General features: G+C 35.3%; 2 protein-coding genes across 8 annotated transcripts; one reads left to right on the top strand and one right to left on the bottom strand.

Moving 5' to 3' along the window:
* Positions 1–8,535: 8,535 nt before the first annotated feature.
* LOC145032810 (tetraspanin-6-like) lies at positions 8,536–10,064 on the top strand. The gene is made up of 2 exons (XM_078981752.1): positions 8,536–9,152; positions 9,650–10,064. The coding sequence occupies exons 1-2, from the start codon at positions 8,661–8,663 to the stop codon at positions 9,965–9,967; spliced, it is 810 nt and encodes a 269-aa protein (XP_078837878.1). The 5' UTR covers positions 8,536–8,660; the 3' UTR covers positions 9,968–10,064.
* Positions 10,065–12,119: 2,055 nt separating this feature from the next.
* Positions 12,120–19,039, bottom strand: LOC145032808 (uncharacterized). Of its 7 annotated transcripts, XM_078981748.1 has the most exons (9): positions 18,909–19,038; positions 15,586–15,703; positions 15,303–15,444; positions 14,195–14,357; positions 13,471–14,121; positions 13,015–13,385; positions 12,835–12,939; positions 12,596–12,754; positions 12,120–12,510 (listed from the first exon to the last, which is right to left on the bottom strand). In XM_078981748.1, exons 4-9 carry the CDS (start codon positions 14,298–14,300, stop codon positions 12,376–12,378), a joined length of 1,527 nt encoding a protein of 508 aa, XP_078837874.1. In that variant the 5' UTR covers positions 14,301–14,357; positions 15,303–15,444; positions 15,586–15,703; positions 18,909–19,038; the 3' UTR covers positions 12,120–12,375. The 7 variants fall into 7 exon arrangements, with proteins under 7 accessions (XP_078837874.1, XP_078837869.1, XP_078837872.1 ...); XM_078981743.1 differs by lacking the exons at positions 15,303–15,444; positions 15,586–15,703 and adding an exon at positions 17,558–17,735 and having other exon boundaries at positions 18,027–19,039; XM_078981746.1 differs by having other exon boundaries at positions 15,303–15,698; positions 18,909–19,039.
* Positions 19,040–19,354: the final 315 nt, after the last annotated feature.

The following is a 19,354-nucleotide window of genomic DNA, read 5'->3' as shown; positions in this document are numbered from 1 at the left end:
ACCGTTTAAAAATGTCATTATCAAAAATATGAAGGAGTCACCCGATGAACCCCTTCCTAATCATCAATTTTGATATGCCACGTGGCATTTGGTCAACTTAAATGGTCTACGTGGCACCCATATATCATCCATGTTGATTTTTCCTTTCTATCTTTCACCAAAATTCAAATATTACAAAGAAATCCCGAATGAAATTAGAGGAGGGAACAAATCAATGATGAAATTGAAGAATCGAAAACGCTATAGACGTTGACATAATCATCGATTCGAAGTTCAAACAAAGAAGAGGGGCAACAAAATCCGCCAGATCGTCCGCCTTAAACAAGTCGTGCAACGTTGGCATCGCCACATTCCCTCTGGATCTAATGTCGTCTATGTTGGTGAAGAACGCCCCCGCTTCGTCATTCATACCCGTTTTCTAAACTTCGTCTCCTTACTCAACAAAGCGGATGAAGAGTTCGGCTTCCAGACCACCAGAGGACTCGTCCTCCCCTGTGATGTTGTTTTCTTCAAGGAGTTGTTGAACGTTCTAGAGAGAGACGAAATTGGATTCGGTGCGTTAGATTTGGATGATTTGTCGTAGATGTTTTCCGATTTCGCCTCCAATTCTTATTCTCTTTGTAAAATTTACAATTTTCGATGCTCATAGCTTCACTCCACTGCTGCAGAAAGCTAAAGTTTTTTTTTTCTCATTAGAGTATGTCAAAATAGGGCTTAGATTGCAATTTTATATGTTTAACTATTTAAGATTTTGGGCTAGTGTTAGGGTGTCCAGTTTTGTGTATACATGGTGGATGAAGTTGAATAGATGCATGAAGTGATCGAAGATGGACCCACACACCCTTCTTCATCTCGCTCCATCTAACCTGCAACTCGATTTAAGGTAAGAAGTATGGGTGAACCTAAGTTTATGTACTGCGACTCGAAGGAGAACAAGAGAGAAGGAAGGTGTGAGATCGATTGGAGAGGTGGAGATAAAGAAGAAAATTGCGATCGTTAGGACCCGGACCTACAAATCGATTCATAAGAGGAGGTTTCTAGAAGAAAAAAAAAAAACTCATCTTTGCCCATCTTTGCCAAAAAAAATAGATACCCCAAATTACGATCACGAACTTAAAATATAAAAATACATATACAAAATTGAAAATTACATAATTACCCATCTTTGCAAAAAAAAAATCCTTATATGCTTGATTAAACATTTTTAAAAACGCTATGAGTTTCTCTATTATGAAATTTGTACCCTATTGTTCATGTGTATAGATAGGTCTATAATTCGATTCATATAATATTGAAAATGTTGTTCATCATATTCAGTAGAGGTTTTTTGTTGTGAGGTTGTTGGCATGCTATTTTGAAATTTTTGTGGATCATACTTGTGAATGTATGTGTGTTGTTCACCCTAGGGATGATATTTAAAACCGAAAAATCGGACCTGAACCGGAATCGGGACCGTTAGAATCAGAATATATAGAACTTGTTTCAGTCCTGGGTTTATAGAACTAATAAACTTTGACTTATATGCTTGCACTATTTACTCATCAAATCATGCACAACAATACATTTTGTAACATCAAGTTACTGATGCGTTAAAGTATCATCAATGCACAACCAACTTGTAAACAACAACTCACATATCTCTGTTTAAAGACTATAAAATATTATCGTCTCAGAATTACTCGTGATAAATTACATGAAGTAATTCTCTGAGTGTGAGTTAATCCAAAACTTAAATCTCCATTTCAAAGTACTCATAAATATTGAAGCAACACTGTTGTCATGTCCTAAACTCTTTAGATAATCTACAATCTAATTCATGATAGTCTTGATTCACTACTTACTTCCAAAAGTATGATCGATTGTGGACGTTTTAGCATTCTAGTTATTTGGGAAGTAAAACATGCAAAATGAAACACAAAATAAATAATAGACAAAAGGTATTAATCCAACTCATAAATAAATCTCCATTATTTAATCACCAAAAGTCAATTACATTTATTTTGTTACAAGTTTCAAAACTAACTATCTAACTACTACAACTAATATCATCCTTCAGACCAATGCTCTTAGCATGCTGATCGTGCTTGGCCCTACTCAGACCATTTGTGAGGGGATCTACAGGATTCTCTTCTAACGATACCCTCTTTACCACGAGATGACCTTTTTCTACTCTATGTCTAATGAAATGGTATTTTCTGTCGATATGTCTTGATCTGTCATGATCTCTTGGTTCTTTTGTTAAGGTAACCGCCCCTTCATTATCATAAAAAATCTCCATTGACTCCTTGATGGCTGGAACAATTCCAAGGTATCCGATAAAGTTATTCAACCAAATAGTCTCCTTCGATGCTTCGCTTGCCGCTATGTACTCTGATTCATAAGTAGAATCATCCACCGTCTCCTGTTTGGAACTTTTCTAGGTTATCGCTCCTCCATTAAGGGTAAATACCTAGCCAGATTGAGAACGGAAGTTGTCTCTATCTGTCTAAAAGTTGGTGTCACTATACCAAGTTACTCTTAAGTTATCTCTACCACCAAGGATAAAGACTTAGTCATTAATTCTTCACAGATACTTAAGAATATTCTTAATTGTTATCCAGTGAACCCTACCTAGATCTCCCTGATAACGACTGACCATGCTCAAAGCAAAATCCAAATTAGGGCGAGCACATGTCATAGCATACATGATAGATCCAATGGCAGAAGCATATAGAACTCTACTCATTTCTGCTATCTCTGGATCAGTACTCAGGCTTTGAGTCTTACTCGGTTTGGTATTACTATATATAGGCATTTCTCCTTTCTTGGAATTTTCCATACTATAACGCTTTAGTACCTTTTCCAAGTATGTACTTTGACTAAGTCCAATTAGTCTTTTACTCCTGTCTCTCAAAATCCTTATTCCCAGAATATAAGCAGCCTCTCCCAAATCCTTCATAGCGAAACACTTTCCATGTCAAGACTTAACCTCTTGCAAAGTCGGAATGTTGTTTCCTATAAGAAATATGTCATGAACATACAAAACTAGGAAGGTTACCATACTCCTACTAGCTTTGACATATACACAATATTCATCTTCACTACTAGAGAAACCAAACTATTTGACTTTCTCGTCAAAATAAAGATTCCATCTGTGAGAAGCTTGTTTCAATCCATAGATTGATTTTTCAAGCATACGCACTCTATTTCGATACTTTCCATCCACAAAACCTTCTGGCTGGCTCATGTAAACATCCTCAACCAACTTTCCATTAAGGAAAGCGGTTTTTACATTTATCTGCCAAATTTCATAGTCATGAAACGCAGTTATGGCTAGCATTACCCTAATAGATTTTATCTTAGGCTCCAATGAGAAGGTTTCATCATACTCAACCCGTGGGGTTTGAGTAAAGCTCTTCACAACCAATCGAGTCTTAAAGGTGTGTACCTTTCCATCTATGTCAGTCTTCTTTTTAAAGATCCATTTGTACCGAACTGTCTTGCGACCTCGTACATTATCAATCAAATTCACAACTTCAATGACATGTTTAATCTCAATTATGCTCTTCCATTTGTGACTGGGATACCGAGGATCACAAACAATATGTGAATAACCATGCAAATTAACTTGTTACTCTCAATGTCTTTTATCATCTCATTTAATGTGTCGTTTAGCCATACACGCTCCATTAATCAATGATAATTTTCGAGACACCCATTCCCACTCTTTACATGTCCCAATTAGTGTGTCGGATAACTACATGTGCTCCACTAATGACTCATAAATTGCAATGTGTAATTTCATGGGTTAGCATACAAGTTCACATTTTTCCTAAAGTAACTAAGATTGAGAATTTTATAAAATATATTTAGTTAATTTATAATTCATTATACTTATTAATGAGGATTAGGTTTTCCTATCGAACCCGTTCAGCTAACGACCCTCCACCAATCAAGGAAGTGGTGGGTGAGAGTGTAACATCCATAAAATTCATGCAAATTTAAAAATTTTCAATCTTTCAAAAACACCATTTAATTACAAAATGTTTTCAAAATAGTTTCATATCAGAGTATCCCAAAAATCAAAAACATAAAATGCGAGGAGGTGCACGATGAAGCCTTCGCCTTCCCGCGATCATCCGAAGTACCTGAAACAAAATCCAAAACTATGATCCTGAAGCTTAATGAGTTCCCCCAAAATACCAACACCGTACAAATCATAACCATATCATAGCAAGTAAATAACATGTATATAGAGTCTACAGTAAGACGTGATTGCCCTCAACATGCCTGTAGTCTATCTGGCCCACTATCATAACCTTCAACATGTTTGGTCCGCCCACCCGGGCCTTCAGCCTGTCTGGACCGTTTTTCGGGCCTTTGGCCTAAATGATATGCCCTAATGGGTCTGCAGTCTTTCCGGTCCGCCATGGGTCTATTAGCCTTCAACACAAAGCAGGTCATGCCTCAACCCAACCCCACATATACAATCAATACATAAATATCACAAGCTAGCTAGCATGTACAAACATTCAAACCGACCTAACAATTCATTAATTATAGCATCATCCTATATACCAGGATATCGACCTAACAAGTCATTAAAATATCATCATCCCATATGTCAGGATACCGACCTAACATGTCACTAAGCATATCATAATGCAATAACCAGGATAACAATCCAAAAAGGGTCGGCATTGGTGCCTTTGACCCTGCTAGTATAGTGAGGAAAACTCATCTCACAATCAAGAAGATCTATCTCCCACTCTCGGCTCCAAACTCAATTACCAGTAACCATCATATACTGATTCCGTTAAAATCCCAAATTGCCAAAATACCCTCAGAAGTCAAACTTGGTCAAAGTCAAAGTCAACGGTCAAGGTCAACAATCCATGCTGACCAAACTCATCGAGTGCACCTTACAGACTCGTTAAGTTCCTTCGGAACTCAGAAGATCGAGAAAACCCCAGTCAACTCGCCGAGTTACCAGACAACTCGTTGAGTCCATGCAACATCCAGAACCTCGGGAAAAACCCTAACCAACTCATCGAGTTATCTCACTAACTCGTCGAGTTCATACAAAATCCAGAAAGCGGGAAACCCTCATTCAACTCGTCGAGTTGACTATGCAAATCGTCGAGTTCCTTCAGTCCTTTCCTTATTCGAATGCTTTTAAGTGAAACCAAGGCTCCAAACAGTAGATCTAGCCTCCTAGGGTGTAGTTACCACGTAGTGTTGCTAACTTTACGCGCATGCAAGGCTTCAAGAAGCTAAACCACTCAAAACTAGCCTTAGGATGAGGTTTAGGGCATGGAAAAGGGATAGGGCTAGATAAAGTCGAGAACTTTATGTTCATGAGGGCCTAGAGGAGTTCAGATCCGAGACCATGTTCTCATGACAAGCTCAAACTCGAGGATGACCGTATTTTGCACTAAAAATGCCCATATACTTACATAAGAAGAGATTTAAGGAATGGAAAGTCAATGTAAAGACTTTTTACCTCCAAAAGAATGCCAAAACGATGTAGATGTTGGATCCACAAGCCCCTCCTCATTCCAAGCTTCCAAATCTTCAAGTCTCTTCAAGAAATGTACCAAACACACACTTTTAGCCTCACACACTAAAAATATGGATTAGCTCGCTTAGGATTTGCTCTCTGGACATGAAAGGTGGTAAGGAGGCTGGAGGGGAGGATTTAAGGCCCTTTAAATAGGGTACAAATACTAAAAATTAGGGTTTTCATGTTCAGCCTCAACTCGTCGGGTTGGGTCCTCCAACTCGTCGAGTAGGTTCTAGAATCCACGCGGCTTCATTAGTTCCTACAAGATGAGTTGGGGCAACCAACTCGTCGAGTAGGTCCAAAATTATTAATATAAAAGCTTCAAATAAATAACTAGGAGTCGGGATGTTACAAAGAGTGGACACCCATTTAACCAACATTTTATAGGCAGTTTCCTTATACCCCGTTATAGATCGGCTTCATGAATGAGGCGTACTAGTGGTTCGACCGACTTGTCTTATATATAGTAATATTAAACTTTTAATGTTACATATAGTATAAGCGTGTATTTTTAAAACTTTTCTAAAATTATAGGCTATATTTTAAATTTCGAAAATTAAGAAATTAATTTAAAATTTAGACCAACCTTGAATTAAAGATAAGGATATCAAATTACTTAGAAAAATATATACAGTTTTATTCAATTAAAACATTATTAATGGCAATTATCCTAATCAATTCATGAGATAATAGTAAAAACCGAATTTTATGAATCTGACAGCCCACCATGTCGTGGTAAACAATTACCACGTGTCCACATCGTGGTAGAGCAAAATCGCAAGTCACCACGCCATGGTGGCGAAACATAATGACGATTATGTTTGTTTCTCCTTGTTCAAGTTCAATGATTGTATTGATTCAATAGAAAACTGAACCTACGCTCTGATACCACTGATGAGTATTATGCAAAACTTATAATTTCTATGTGTGCATGCAACCCTAATACTTGAGCTATGTTTTCTTTAATTGAACATACAAGTTTGAACAACAAAAATAGAAACCCTATAACACTAGCATATTTTCGAAAATACAAATAGGGTTAGGAGAATCATACATTGATTGCTATTTTGTAATAATAATGAAAAATCTTTGTGTTGTTGAAGCCTTGAGAGCAAGCGTCACAAATATCACACCTCTAGTGGTTCACACCGAACACTAGAAAAGGAAGATGATTGAGAGAGAGAAGAAAGGCTATAAATTTCGGCTATCTCTTCAAAAGAATGAGTGGCCGGAAATCTTAGCGTTATGGCTCTATTTATAATGCAGTAAAGAAACCTTAGATAAACCCATATCCAAGATTATCTTAAACCGAGTAATTATCCACCTTCCTGTTTATCCACCAGAGATTATTCTAGAAACCCTTAGGTCTCAAGAAACCGTCCATAACTAATGGAGGGTTCTAGATTGCCTCTTGCTCAACTATTGAACAATTGCACTTTAGTCATTGCACTTTTAATTAATAATCCCAAAATTAATTCCAATTAGAGTCTAATTAGATATTAATCAAATATTAATATTTCTAATTAATATATTATTCTGATAATATATTAACAAATTATTTATTTTAATTTATTAATCAAATAATAAATTAACTTCTCTCTCCGAAAATCATCTTGTTTAGTTGGTAGTCTTGAGGGTAAACCAAAAAGGATTGTGCTACTATCAATTTAAGTATATATCAATTATAGTTATGAGCTTAAACACTTAATCCAACACTTTCATCCCTAGTTTATCCACCGCAATCACATTATGAATGACGATACACTTAATCATAATTTTACCTATACAAGACTTAGGTGTCAAAGAAACGCAAAACAAGCTTTTAAAACTTAAAATACTCCTTCAACATCTTTTCTAGCGGTCTCTTGAAGTTCATAAGTATTTTCCTTTGATGTGGATATCTGTGACAATCAAACATCGCAAGCTATATGATACATATGAAATTTCAATGAGAGATTTTATTTAAAAAAAAAACATGAATATAAAATAAGTGTCATATATGTTGCAATGAAGATGAATTTTACTATGCAACCAATCATGACAAAGAAGAATTCAAACTGGTCTTGCACATCTGCGTGGGCATATCTCCTATGGTAATGGTAACATCTGGTTTTCGCGGATGCAATGCAAAAACTTCAATTTTTTTTTTTTTTTTTATTAGCGTGATATTACTAAATTTCTCGTGACAACCCTACTATAAAATCCTGACAATGAGGAAACAGATGCAAATGAGTTGTCCGAGATCCCCTAAAGCTTAAGAGTAAGAAATATCTATTTCTTTCTATACAAAAAGGAAAATCAAATTATTATATCTCTGAAACGGAATCAAGTATTTTTGGAATATTATTTTTGTATCATTAGATATTGGTTTTGTAGGCAGAAGAGAAAGGGCCAAATTTATTTTGCTTCCATATGTTATTTTACTATTCTGATGGTGATATTAACTCTTTTTCTTATAAAGCAACACTAGTGGAGCCCTTAAAATAATAAAAAATGGGGCCTAATCAAAAGGAACTACTTTTGTTCCAAATTACCCCTCACCGTATTCTTTGCTTTACTTAAGGTGCTGGACTTCAAACTCGTATTCCCACTTCATACTGCCTTGTTTGTTTCTTTTCATGTACTCTACATTAAATTTATTCACTGGTCACTGTATTTTGTTCCAAATTACCCCTTACCCTATTCGTCGTTCAACTATTTATGAGTATAAACACGAGTGAATAACTATAAATTAATCGAATTCTACCTTTTGGGATATTGATTAACAAAAGTGAGCCAACATAACTACAGTGGTCAAACAAATAAGCGTTGCATCCACATTCCACAGTCCACGCCACGTGTATTCGGAACCCATAGTTTGAAAACCTTCTCGTGGGGTATGAATGTCATTTCACACTTGAAAATGGAGTGTTACTTAATGGCTAAGAAGTGCAATTTAATCATTTTTCTTACTTTGTATATTAAAGTTGCTCCATACCCCCTTGGTGCAAAAAAAAGCTATGGAGCCAGATGTACACAAATTGGAATTCACGTACCTTTTTTAAAACCATAAAACCACTAAAAGCTATAGATATAATGAGATGACAAGATATAGAGATCATTTAACAAAGAAAGCAAAATGTCGAGGTTTAGCAACACCTTGATAGGTTTCTTGAACCTACTGACACTCCTGGTTTCCATTCCGATCATCGGTGGCGGCTTATGGATGGCAAGAAGCACCACCACCTGTGAAAGCTTCCTTCAAAGGCCACTTATGGTGTTAGGGTTTGTGATCTTGCTAATATCACTGGCTGGTTTCATAGGTGCATGTTTTCATGTGGTATGGGCTTTGTGGGTGTACTTGGCGGTGATGTTGTTCTTGATCACCACCTTATTAGCGGTGACGGTTTTTGGGTTTGTGGTGGCGGGTCCTGGCGGTGGAGTGGAGGTTCCCGGCAGGAATTATAAGGAGTACCACTTGCAAAGTTATTCACCTTGGTTGAGGAAAAGGATCGAAAATCCTGATTATTGGATGACTATTAGAAGTTGCATCTTGGGGTCCAAGACTTGTAGTAAGATTGTTATGTGGACACCTGTTGACTATTTGACTCGAGACATGTCTCCGATTCAGGTACTTTTTTAATGATCAATCACCTGTAAAATAGACCATTTCCTTGCTAAAAAGTCGATTCTTGTTCATAATTCGAAAGTTTGAAATGACTCAAAATTTTGTTACTTATGGGAAATCCCATTTTCTCGACTTTCTCTATATCAAGTCATTTTTAATTTCCATATATAACAAGTCATAAGGAAACACATATAGAATAGAATCGACAGAGACTAACGGGTTATTTCTTTTTGAATTAATGAATTCAATTAGTTTTACGGTTAACCTGAAGTTCGTTTCTTTTTTACTTAATCTGTACGTACATAATGACTTAATCACTTAAGTCAACAAAAACATGAATCACTATATATTAAGTCACTAACCATTTACCTATATATTTTCATTTCTTCTTTTTTCCTCTATGACATAACACATTAGTACGTGTACATGTTTAAGTTCATGAAGCAAAAAACAAGACCTAAGATGATTACATTAATTTTGTTGTATGTTAATATATGCAGTCAGGGTGTTGCAAACCACTAACTTCATGCAACTATGAAGCGCCAATGATGACACAGGATCCCGACTGCTACAAATGGAGCAACGACCCAAGCGTGTTGTGCTATGAATGTGACTCGTGCAAGGCGGGGGTGCTAGAGGATGTGCGGCGGGATTGGCACAAACTGTCGATTCTCAACATCGTTATGGTGATGCTTCTGATTGGCATTTATTGTATCGGTTGTTGTGCATTCCAGAATGCAAAGAGGGACGATAGCTACCCTTCTAATAGAATGTATAAAGTTCGACCCAAATGGAATTTTTATTCTGGTGGAAGATAGTTTACTAACTAATTTTGTCATTTTGTTTTATGGTAGAACTATAGTCAGATTTATAAGATATTTCGTGTACATTTATAGAAATTTTGAATTTTTTTTAGTTGCAACTCTAAATTTCTAGTAACTTTGAAGTACAAAATAAAATATACATATAGGAGGGTTTGGTTTGTTTTTAGAAAGTACTCAAAGCCGATGAACAATAGAAATTTAAAAATTTACTGATTCGGACTGGATTTCCATGTAACCCGATAAACAAAACGTAAACTTTGGATTATAAAATATATATGACAAATAATATTATAATATAATTTATTATTTGAATATATAAAAAGTCATAGAAGTTAAATTACTGATTCATTTTATTATATTAATTGTCTTCTGGATTTCAGTCGAGTATATCCCCGGCTCCTCGCCTCTCATTCTCTTTATCTTTGTGACTTTTATATGAAATGCTAAATAGACTAATCAAATTAATTTACAACTTGGATTCTTTTTCCAATTTATTTTAGTTTAATTATACTAAAGTTCAAGTACGGATAGAAAACAATTTCAAGGAAAGCAACTAAGTATGTTAAAACTTATTATTATTATTATTATTATGTATGTTAGATAATTTAATTGAAAATTAGATAGTAATATAATACGATTACAAAAGTAAAGTATTTGTGTAATACCACATTTGTTTCAATATTTATTTGAAATTATAAAAAAGGTAGATTGATTGTAATCATCTTTGTGTTTAGAGATAACCATTGATTGATCTATAAAACATTATTTAGTCATCAACACAATCTTTTAAGATATGCTCAGTCAAACCAGCTGGACTCAATGTTTAGTCAAAAACTAGGGACTGTACCAGATAGATGGCACGGTTCGGTTCAACTCGGCTCGGTCTGATCTTGGTTTGCTCTATTATGTAAGTCCAGTATTTTACTTTATAAAATACAATATAGTATATATACGATTAACTAAACACAATGCAACACTTTATTAATAAATATGATCATGTTTTTGTTGTTGAAAAAAACCAAAGGAATATCTTTATTGAATTAACTTTATGCATAATGCTCGTGTTATGTTACTGTCATGTTGGAAAAGTTGTGTATCGCCTCCTAATTGTTGTTGCTATTGAAAACGTATATATTTCTTGGAAGACAAGAATTCTAAAAAAAAAAAAAAACATAATATAGTTTTAAGGATTTCAATAAGAAGACGATGGTATATTGTCATTTTATATGGACTTAAAAGGTTGAGTCATTAAGTGAAATGGCTATAGGGAAGAAAACATGCAAAATTCCTTATGGACGAGGTTGGACTGATTTGGAATTGAAATCCATTAAAATTATTTGTTTGGTTCAAAAAGATGGAATTTAAAATCCCATGATCTATCCCAAACCTCTTTGCAGGTGCACCTTGGGAGGATGCCAATGAGGATATTTACAGATAATTACACTTTTTAAACATCTTGATTTATATAAAAATATATTACAAAGTAGTTCAAAAACACAATTATTTCAAGAAACTATTAAGTTAAATTATCTTGAACGTCTTAAAGTTTAAAGTGACTAAATAAAGTCTAAACTCTAAACTAATAGAAGTGTCGATTTTCAACATTAACAATATTTTATTATTTTATACAAAATGAGAATGACTCATGTAGTGTTAAGAATGTTGGACACGTTAACTCCCAACTTTATAACCTAACATAACTAAATACTAATGCTTCAGAGTTGAGACAAATTTACAGCAAAAATATTAATCATTTATCTTTCCAACATGAATCGTAAACTGATCACCATTATTTCTTGGACACAGTAACAGGAAAAAGATACTTTCATCTCAAACTCAAAAGCTTCGTTACACTTTATAGTTCATAATGGTGTACTGTATATAAACATCACGTGGTAAAGTTTGTGGGGCTCCTTGCTTTCTCCATTTCAAGATCTACTATTTTCTCACATACCTCACAGTTTAATCATGATGTATAATAAACTGATATAATTTAATAAGGAGTAGTTAAATACCAAAGCCTCAGGTTAAACTAAATAACTGACAACTTTGAATTAACTTAACGAGAAATGTAAATTATAATTTATCAAGTCGACCTTTTAAATAGTATATATATGTACGCAATCATGAAGCAAGAATCAGGATGTTGATGAAATATATGTTTCTTGCACCACACAACACAAAGAACAAATCCTTACATGCTTTACACACCTAATAATATATGAAAACCAGTAAAACGCTTTGTTTTCTGGTGCACTAACTAATAAAAACAACAGCAAAGCAGTAGCAATAGAACTAAAATTAAGCTAAGGAAATTACATGACATGCTGTACAAGTGAATGCATATGATGTGGCATCTATTTACAGAATGAGAAAGCAAAGCAAAAGGGGTGGGTGGGTGACTACTGATTTGAGCATTCGGTTTTGCAGATGGGGCATAACTTCTTCATCAACAGCCACTTCTTGATACAATCCACATGATAACCATGTCCACATCTTTCCATCATTCCAATTGCATCACCATTTTTATACTCTTCCTGTTCCATTCCAACCAAACACATTTATTTATTATCACTTTTGACATTTTGTATGTGAAAAGGGAAATAATACACAAGTGCTTACAAGACAGATGGGACAAGAAACCTCCTCATGGTTTTGGTTTTGGTTTTGGTTTTTGTCTGAAGAAGAATAGTAAAGTTTTTCCCTTAAACACTTGGACATGCTGTCCTCAGACAAGCCTGTGTTAACACTCCCTATCCTTTCCTCGAGATTAAGCAGTTCCTTCAAAAAATATATATACATACATTAAAAAAAGAATATAAAAAGACATTAATTAATTACACAAGTGATTTTTATGAAACCTCATAGCTCATGTTGTCGATGTCTAGCCTCAAATCTCTATACTGATCCGAGAAATTCCTGGAATTGCCATACAAGGATGCCCCCCGATCCACCATCATCAAGGTCTACACACATTCATTAATTACTAAATTTTAAAGTAAACATGTTACAATTGAAAAAAAAGCTAGAGAAACACACACCTCATGTCCAATTCTATCATGGGATTCCGTTACAGTTACATCAACAACGGAATGGAATCTCTCAACTGTTATCCTTGGCCTTCCACTCCTGTGGCTGTAATTACCCCTCCACCCATTCGGAGACCAATGCCTTGAGTTTCTAGGAGAGAAATTGTCTGGTGGAGCCCGCAGCCCATTCCCATTTGTTGAAGATGATGCATGTCCATAGTGGGAGTGGGAGTGGGAGTACCTGGAAGCACTACTATATGAAGAGTGAATTCTGCGAGAATGGTTGTTGGCATGAACATGAAGATTTTGTCTGCTGCTGCTGCTGAAAACTGGATCACCAGAGCTTCCTCCAACATGAAACTGATTCATCTCATGTCTCATGTCTAAATTTTCATCAAAGAATGTAACAAAATTTTAATAATGCCATCACAAGTGATTATTACTTGATAAGAAATAGTAGAATTTTACCTCGTATGTGGGAGGGAGCAGGATAATGAGGAACATGGGGGGCGGCTGAGGAGTAATTTGGAGGAGGTGGTGGTGGTGGTACTGGTACTGGTGCTGACTGATAAAAATGGTTTGAGACATGGCTTCTAGATGGTTCTGATTCCATGTCATCATGTCTATATCTACGTCTCACGCTCCTAGATGAATCTTGACCATCGATTGTGAGATTGCCCCTGTATTGATCTAGGGTTGGTTTTTCTATTGGCATCTGAGAAGCAGAAGAAGAACTGGATGAACTTCCTACAGTGTAGAGGCTGTTTAAGCTACCTGACCTTTTTCTTTTGAGAGGCCCTCCTCCTCCTCCTCCTCCATTGAGTGTTGGATGGTGGTGGTGGTGGATCAACGGACCAGATTCCATATCATGTGAGTTTGGAAGATGATTATAATTAGTATAATGAGTGGGGTGTCCACCAGTGATTGATGGATGCGGAAAAGGTGGCACAAAGGGCGGCTGTACTTCCATGCTAAGGTTTGATGAAGGAGGAGGAGGTGGAGGAGGAGGAGGAGGATATTCGTTTGCCCTGCTGCTGCCTCCTTCCAAATTTCTGTGACCTCTTGACATATGATTCATCTGATTCTGACCAACAAAAGGACCGTTTTCTGCCCTTCCTGCTAAAGGAGAGGATTACCTCAATATTCCTTACAATTTGAATATACTTATTTTAAAAAAAGAAAAAAAAAATACCTGTAGGAAAGTAAGAGTGTTCCACCACTGGCGCATGGGTATGGTTGTTATCCTGTTGGTCAACTCCAAATCTTGTAAATGAGTTGGACAAGTGTCGATGCCTCATCCTTTTTGACAGATAACTTTACTTCACCTTTTGCTACAAGCTACCTTTTTTGCCAACCTGTACAGATAGCTTCAAGTTTCAAAACTTTGCATTGAATAAGCAACTACCATTGCAAAATTCTTAAAAAAACTACCCTTCGCAACAGCAAACACAGAGACTATATTCATTTGTTATCAGATTACAATTTCTAAATGCTTTCATCATTTAAATTCTCACATACCTGTAGTTAGTAGTTACAGATTATGCTGACAAGACCATGCTACAACATTCAATTCAACCTACCAATTACTTAACGTAACCTTTTCCAAGAACATCAAAAATAACCAAATCCAGAAAGGCAACACTTTTAAATGACATTGTTAATTGCTAGTTTGCTAAATTATCATGAAATTCAGTTTGGAATGGATTGGGAATGAACCCAGAAAAGATGGAACACAAACAAGAATTACTCCTCCATTGACTGAATTGTTAACTCAGGGTGACAATAAGGATAATTTTTTTTTTGGTCTAAGGAAGGACATTGGTATGAGTAGAAGAGACAGCCTATTTGCAAAATGGAAGATGCTTAGACAAGGAGTCTTATGGTCTGTTTGGTACAATGGAATGGAATGAATCATTCAAACATGTTTTTTTTATCAATAAATATAAACCTAAGTAGTGTAAGATTGTTAAACAAAGAAAAAATAAAATACTTAGATACAATGAAATCTTGAAATATAACTATAAATAAAAAATATTTAGTTGAGTTTTGAAATTTTAAAAAGATTAATAATATTGAAAACTACATGAATAAAAGTAATTTATAACTATAAATATATATCATTCCATTCCAAGAAAGAATGAAAGAAAAAACACTCCTCCCCCATGGAATGAAAATAAGCCTCTAGGAGAAGGAATCACATTCTCCATTCCATTCCTTATGGCAACCAAACAAAGAAATTTTCCATTCCGCCCTAATCCTCCATTCCAATACCTCTTCAATTACTACATACCAAACGCTACCTTACTGCATCATGTTGGCCACATCATTGCAACAAGAAACCTCAACTCCTTTGAAGTCAAGTGATGTACATAGATCAAATGCTATCTATCTTCAAATTCCAACATTTAACAGAGCAGCATTCCAGCTTGTGAGTTCCTATTTCTGTTTTAAATTGGAAATTTCTCACCAACTAAAAGTAACAAATTTCTAAAAGGCTCAAACTAAAATATGCTTAATGAAGTTAAATCCATACCAAAAAGACCTATCGAAGGCCCACTACACGTAAAACTTCAAAAGACATACCTCCCAATCCCATAGCCTATCCAGCTTTCCCATACATATCTTATTCAGACAAGATAGGGTCAATAGGTACCTCATAAATTTCTCCCTGGCAATTTCACCTATATAATTCAATCCTGCACTGCACAAAAAAGGTTATCCTGGATAAAAGTAACTACATAAGGGCCTCATAATTGCATTAGATCATAGTGTTTGAAAAAGGTTTAAGGGCCACATAGAAATATACTGCTAATTAAAACAAACAAAACTTACAAGGAGGTGGTGTCCAAAATTCACAAGAGAGAGAGAGAGAGAGAGAGAGAGAGAGAGAGAGAGAGAACTTGAAGGATGGATCAACTGATGGAATTGTATTACTACATTCTTATTTTGGTAAGGGCACAGAGATTAAAACATGATCACCCTAATTTGCAAGAGGCGTGATTGGTCTCTGGATATGCTAAAACAAGTTCATCATTTGATAATATGGGGGTAAACCAAAGACCTACAACCACCAATGAAGAAACTCTACCTATTGTAGCAGCAAATCATTAAACCAGGAAATATGCAGCTCCACAGGAATGCGTGCAAATACTACAAGGTTTTGTGATAATTAGCAGAGCTACATACATGAATGAAATCATGTGTCTACATCAGAGCCACTGAAGATGTAGAAACTGCAGCAAGAGAGCAGAAAAACAGAGCCTACATGAACGAAAATATGTGTCTCTGATTTGACAAAGAGGGTTTTGATTCAAGGGGGGAGGCAGTGTTTGTGAACTTTTAAGTGAATATGACATATACTTATTACTTTTCTATAAATAAAGTCATAAAACAAGCATATCTTCTAGTAGGTAGTTTGATATTTGACTTGAATTTAAATCCATAGCTATTCAGTAGGAAAATCTGCAATCCCTTTTCCAATTTTCATTGGCTAGGGAGATATTAACTGTGTGGTCGCAGTTTAAGAACAGCAGCGACATCATAGACATACTAAAAGAAGCATAATTTATCAAAGATATAAATATAAGCTCATAACTATTATCGAACAGATGATCTCTATTATCTTTTCTCAAATTCATTTTCCTTTCTGTTCATTTTTCCTCTATGCTTTATCAAACAGAATATTGATCGTCTTTTGAAACACTTGTGGGGGTAATATGCCCCTTATAATAAGAAATATAGCAAATAAAACAAACATCTGATAAATGAATTTAGTGGATCAGACACAATAAAGATAACATAAGGATCTCCAACTTTGATTAGGTATCAGAGCAGCTACAGTTACATGCATCACTATGCACATTTCAGTATGATGTTTTAAGGTTCCCCATGTGACAGACAACTAGATGGCATGGCATGTTATAACTTGTTTAAATTACATTGACACTAAGCACTATTGGACACAGCCTAAATTTTTTGGCTTTAGTACGTAAACTCCTATCCACCATGATCTGTAAACTCCTATCCACCATGATCTGGGATATATAACTCCACTCAACTTCCAGGGAGCTTAAAGTTCACATCTTACAGATGTGACCCAATTACAATTGCCATCTTCTTGTCCATAGTTAAACTTTAGAATACACATTTGGTTACCAAAACTAAATAATAATGAAAAGCTTCTCTTTGACCACAGAACAGCATAACATCTCTCCAACATATAGCAACCTGTACTATCATGATCCAATCTTCATCTAGAATAGGGATGAGCAATAGGATATGATGCGCTCTTCAACCAACTTCCAACAATGGGGTTCATATAAGTGAAAGTAAACCTTTTCCTATAAACATCTCTTCTGTATAACCTGAGCAGATTTTAATACTTTCAGTTTTTTACATGGTCAGTCTGTTTCAACATGTACAATGGAAGGTAAGGTTCCTTGCTGCAAAAAAACAATACTGCACACTCTGATGGTGTGGGTTAGAAGATAATGTGCATAAAGCAATTAATAGCTTATTCTCTGTTTAAAAAATAAGACTTTCTATCTTAGCTCACCTTTTCTTTTAGTTTCTATGAGAGAGCCCACTTATATACACCTATAAGCTAGGAAGAAAGGAATGGGTGCAGATGCCGTATGCGCTAGATATCATGTTACATGGATTTGCCAACTAAAATTTACTATAATCGGGTGAGGCTCAAGAAAGTATCTACATATATGGACAACTTCAGGATCCTACAAGAAAATAAACAAAATGATTTTTGTTCTTTGAGAAAACTGAACAAGAAAAATGTCCAACTACACTTAATAGATAAGACAAGGATGTATGATAGAGCAAACTAGAAAACAGCACATCAAGACTCTAGTTATTGGTTACTTGGTTAGACTCAAGGGTGTATGGTTTATGTTTTTTTTACAATATTTACATAAGATATGCCTATATTTTAGGTGTTTCTGTTTCTTTCTAATCCTGTAGAATTCAAAGCCTTGAAACAAGAACCTAATACAGAAAAAAGTAAGACGAACCTGTCAAAAACAAGTCAAGCCACATCCCTCCTGCACCCAAGACACACCCATGTAGTTGTTGTCTACATATCAATTGGGTGTGCACCTGATGCATATCTGATTGCACTCAAGCCAACCGACACCCAATTTGCACCCAATGTCACAGTTTGGACATAACAGCCTAACTCAAAAATTAGTGTAGCTTAATTTATAAGCTTTATCATCTTATACTGGATGTTAGCTTGAAGCTTAAAAGGTCAAGAAAATCAAATCAACTATGACCATAAAGAAATGAAACCACCAAAGTATGATTGATCTATTTATATTCATCGTAATCGTCCACCAAAATGTAGCACTCACACTGATAAAATAATAAATCAAAACCTAAAAAAAATAAAAAATAAAAATAAAAATAAAAAGCCTAAAGTCCTCCACAGATGAAAATCGAAAAGGAGAACTCAGAAACAGAAACGAGAGAAAAGAAAAATGGTGATCAACCAGCCTCTCTATTTCCTTAATATTTTGTATCCATAACACGCAGATCCAAAAGTTTTAACGACCGTATTTGAGGAAATTATATGTAGTATTCTCCCCATAACATAAAAATACACAAATAACATATGTATACGCCTATGTGTGTATAATCCATTAATACTTACAACACAAAACCCCAAATAAAACTCGATTCAGGACCAGTTAGATGCATTTTTTTTTGTTTATTTGTTTATTTGTTTATTTAAGAGGATCTACTTGTTCGTAGGTAAAATAGGATTTCATCGGAACATCGGATTTCAACCGACTAAGCGAACATACATAGATTGAAAACAAAAAGCAACACAAAAACCAAAACGAGAACAAAATGATCGGGAAAGAGATCGATGATGGTGGCGATGAGGATCGTACCGCAGAAAAAGCGTGAAGTGCCGGCGGTCAAAAGATCGACGTCGGCGATTTGATAGAGAATTTACAGGGTTTTCTTTTTAAGTAATCAAGAATAAGCGTTGGCGTATGGAATTGTGTTGTTGATAGAGAGTTCGGTGGTTACCCTTTATATATAACGAATTGTTCCTGCCAAACTTGATTTCAAGATTCGTTTCGGTACGACCAAACTCGAATTCGGATCCGGATCTGGATCCGATCCATTCCGTATGAAATGTTGGCTTGTCCTCTATAAAGGTATTAAATTAAAGTTCGTAATATTGAAATATTGTTTGTCGTGCTAGAATGATATATGATAAGTTATCTTAGTTCTTTAATTTTCGTATTTAGTTATTACTATATGATAACCTCACGGTTTTTATTCGGTGTAAAGTCCAATAATATAAAATAATAAAATATAATTATCTCGT

The sequence above is a fragment of the Lactuca saligna genome, chromosome 2, assembly GCF_052625555.1.
Source record: "Lactuca saligna cultivar CGN05327 chromosome 2, ASM5262555v1, whole genome shotgun sequence".
NCBI classification, from domain to species: Eukaryota; Viridiplantae; Streptophyta; class Magnoliopsida; order Asterales; family Asteraceae; genus Lactuca; species Lactuca saligna.
The sequence above is the reverse complement of the archived record's forward strand: the minus strand, read 5'-3'. Positions and strand labels throughout refer to the sequence as shown.

Bases quoted from the DNA above. Each gene is read 5' to 3' on its own strand.
- LOC145032808 (XM_078981743.1), bottom strand. From the start codon at position 14,300: ATGAGGCATCGACACTTGTCCAACTCATTTACAAGATTTGGAGTTGAC. The intron at 14,122-14,194 runs GTATTTTTTTTT...CCTCTCCTTTAG, and splicing joins ACACTCTTACTTTCCTACAG to CAGGAAGGGCAGAAAACGGT. The intron at 13,386-13,470 runs GTAAAATTCTAC...ATGAAAATTTAG, and splicing joins TGCTCCCTCCCACATACGAG to ACATGAGACATGAGATGAAT.
- LOC145032810 (XM_078981752.1), top strand. From the start codon at position 8,661: ATGTCGAGGTTTAGCAACACCTTGATAGGTTTCTTGAACCTACTGACA. The intron at 9,153-9,649 runs GTACTTTTTTAA...TAATATATGCAG, and splicing joins GAGACATGTCTCCGATTCAG to TCAGGGTGTTGCAAACCACT.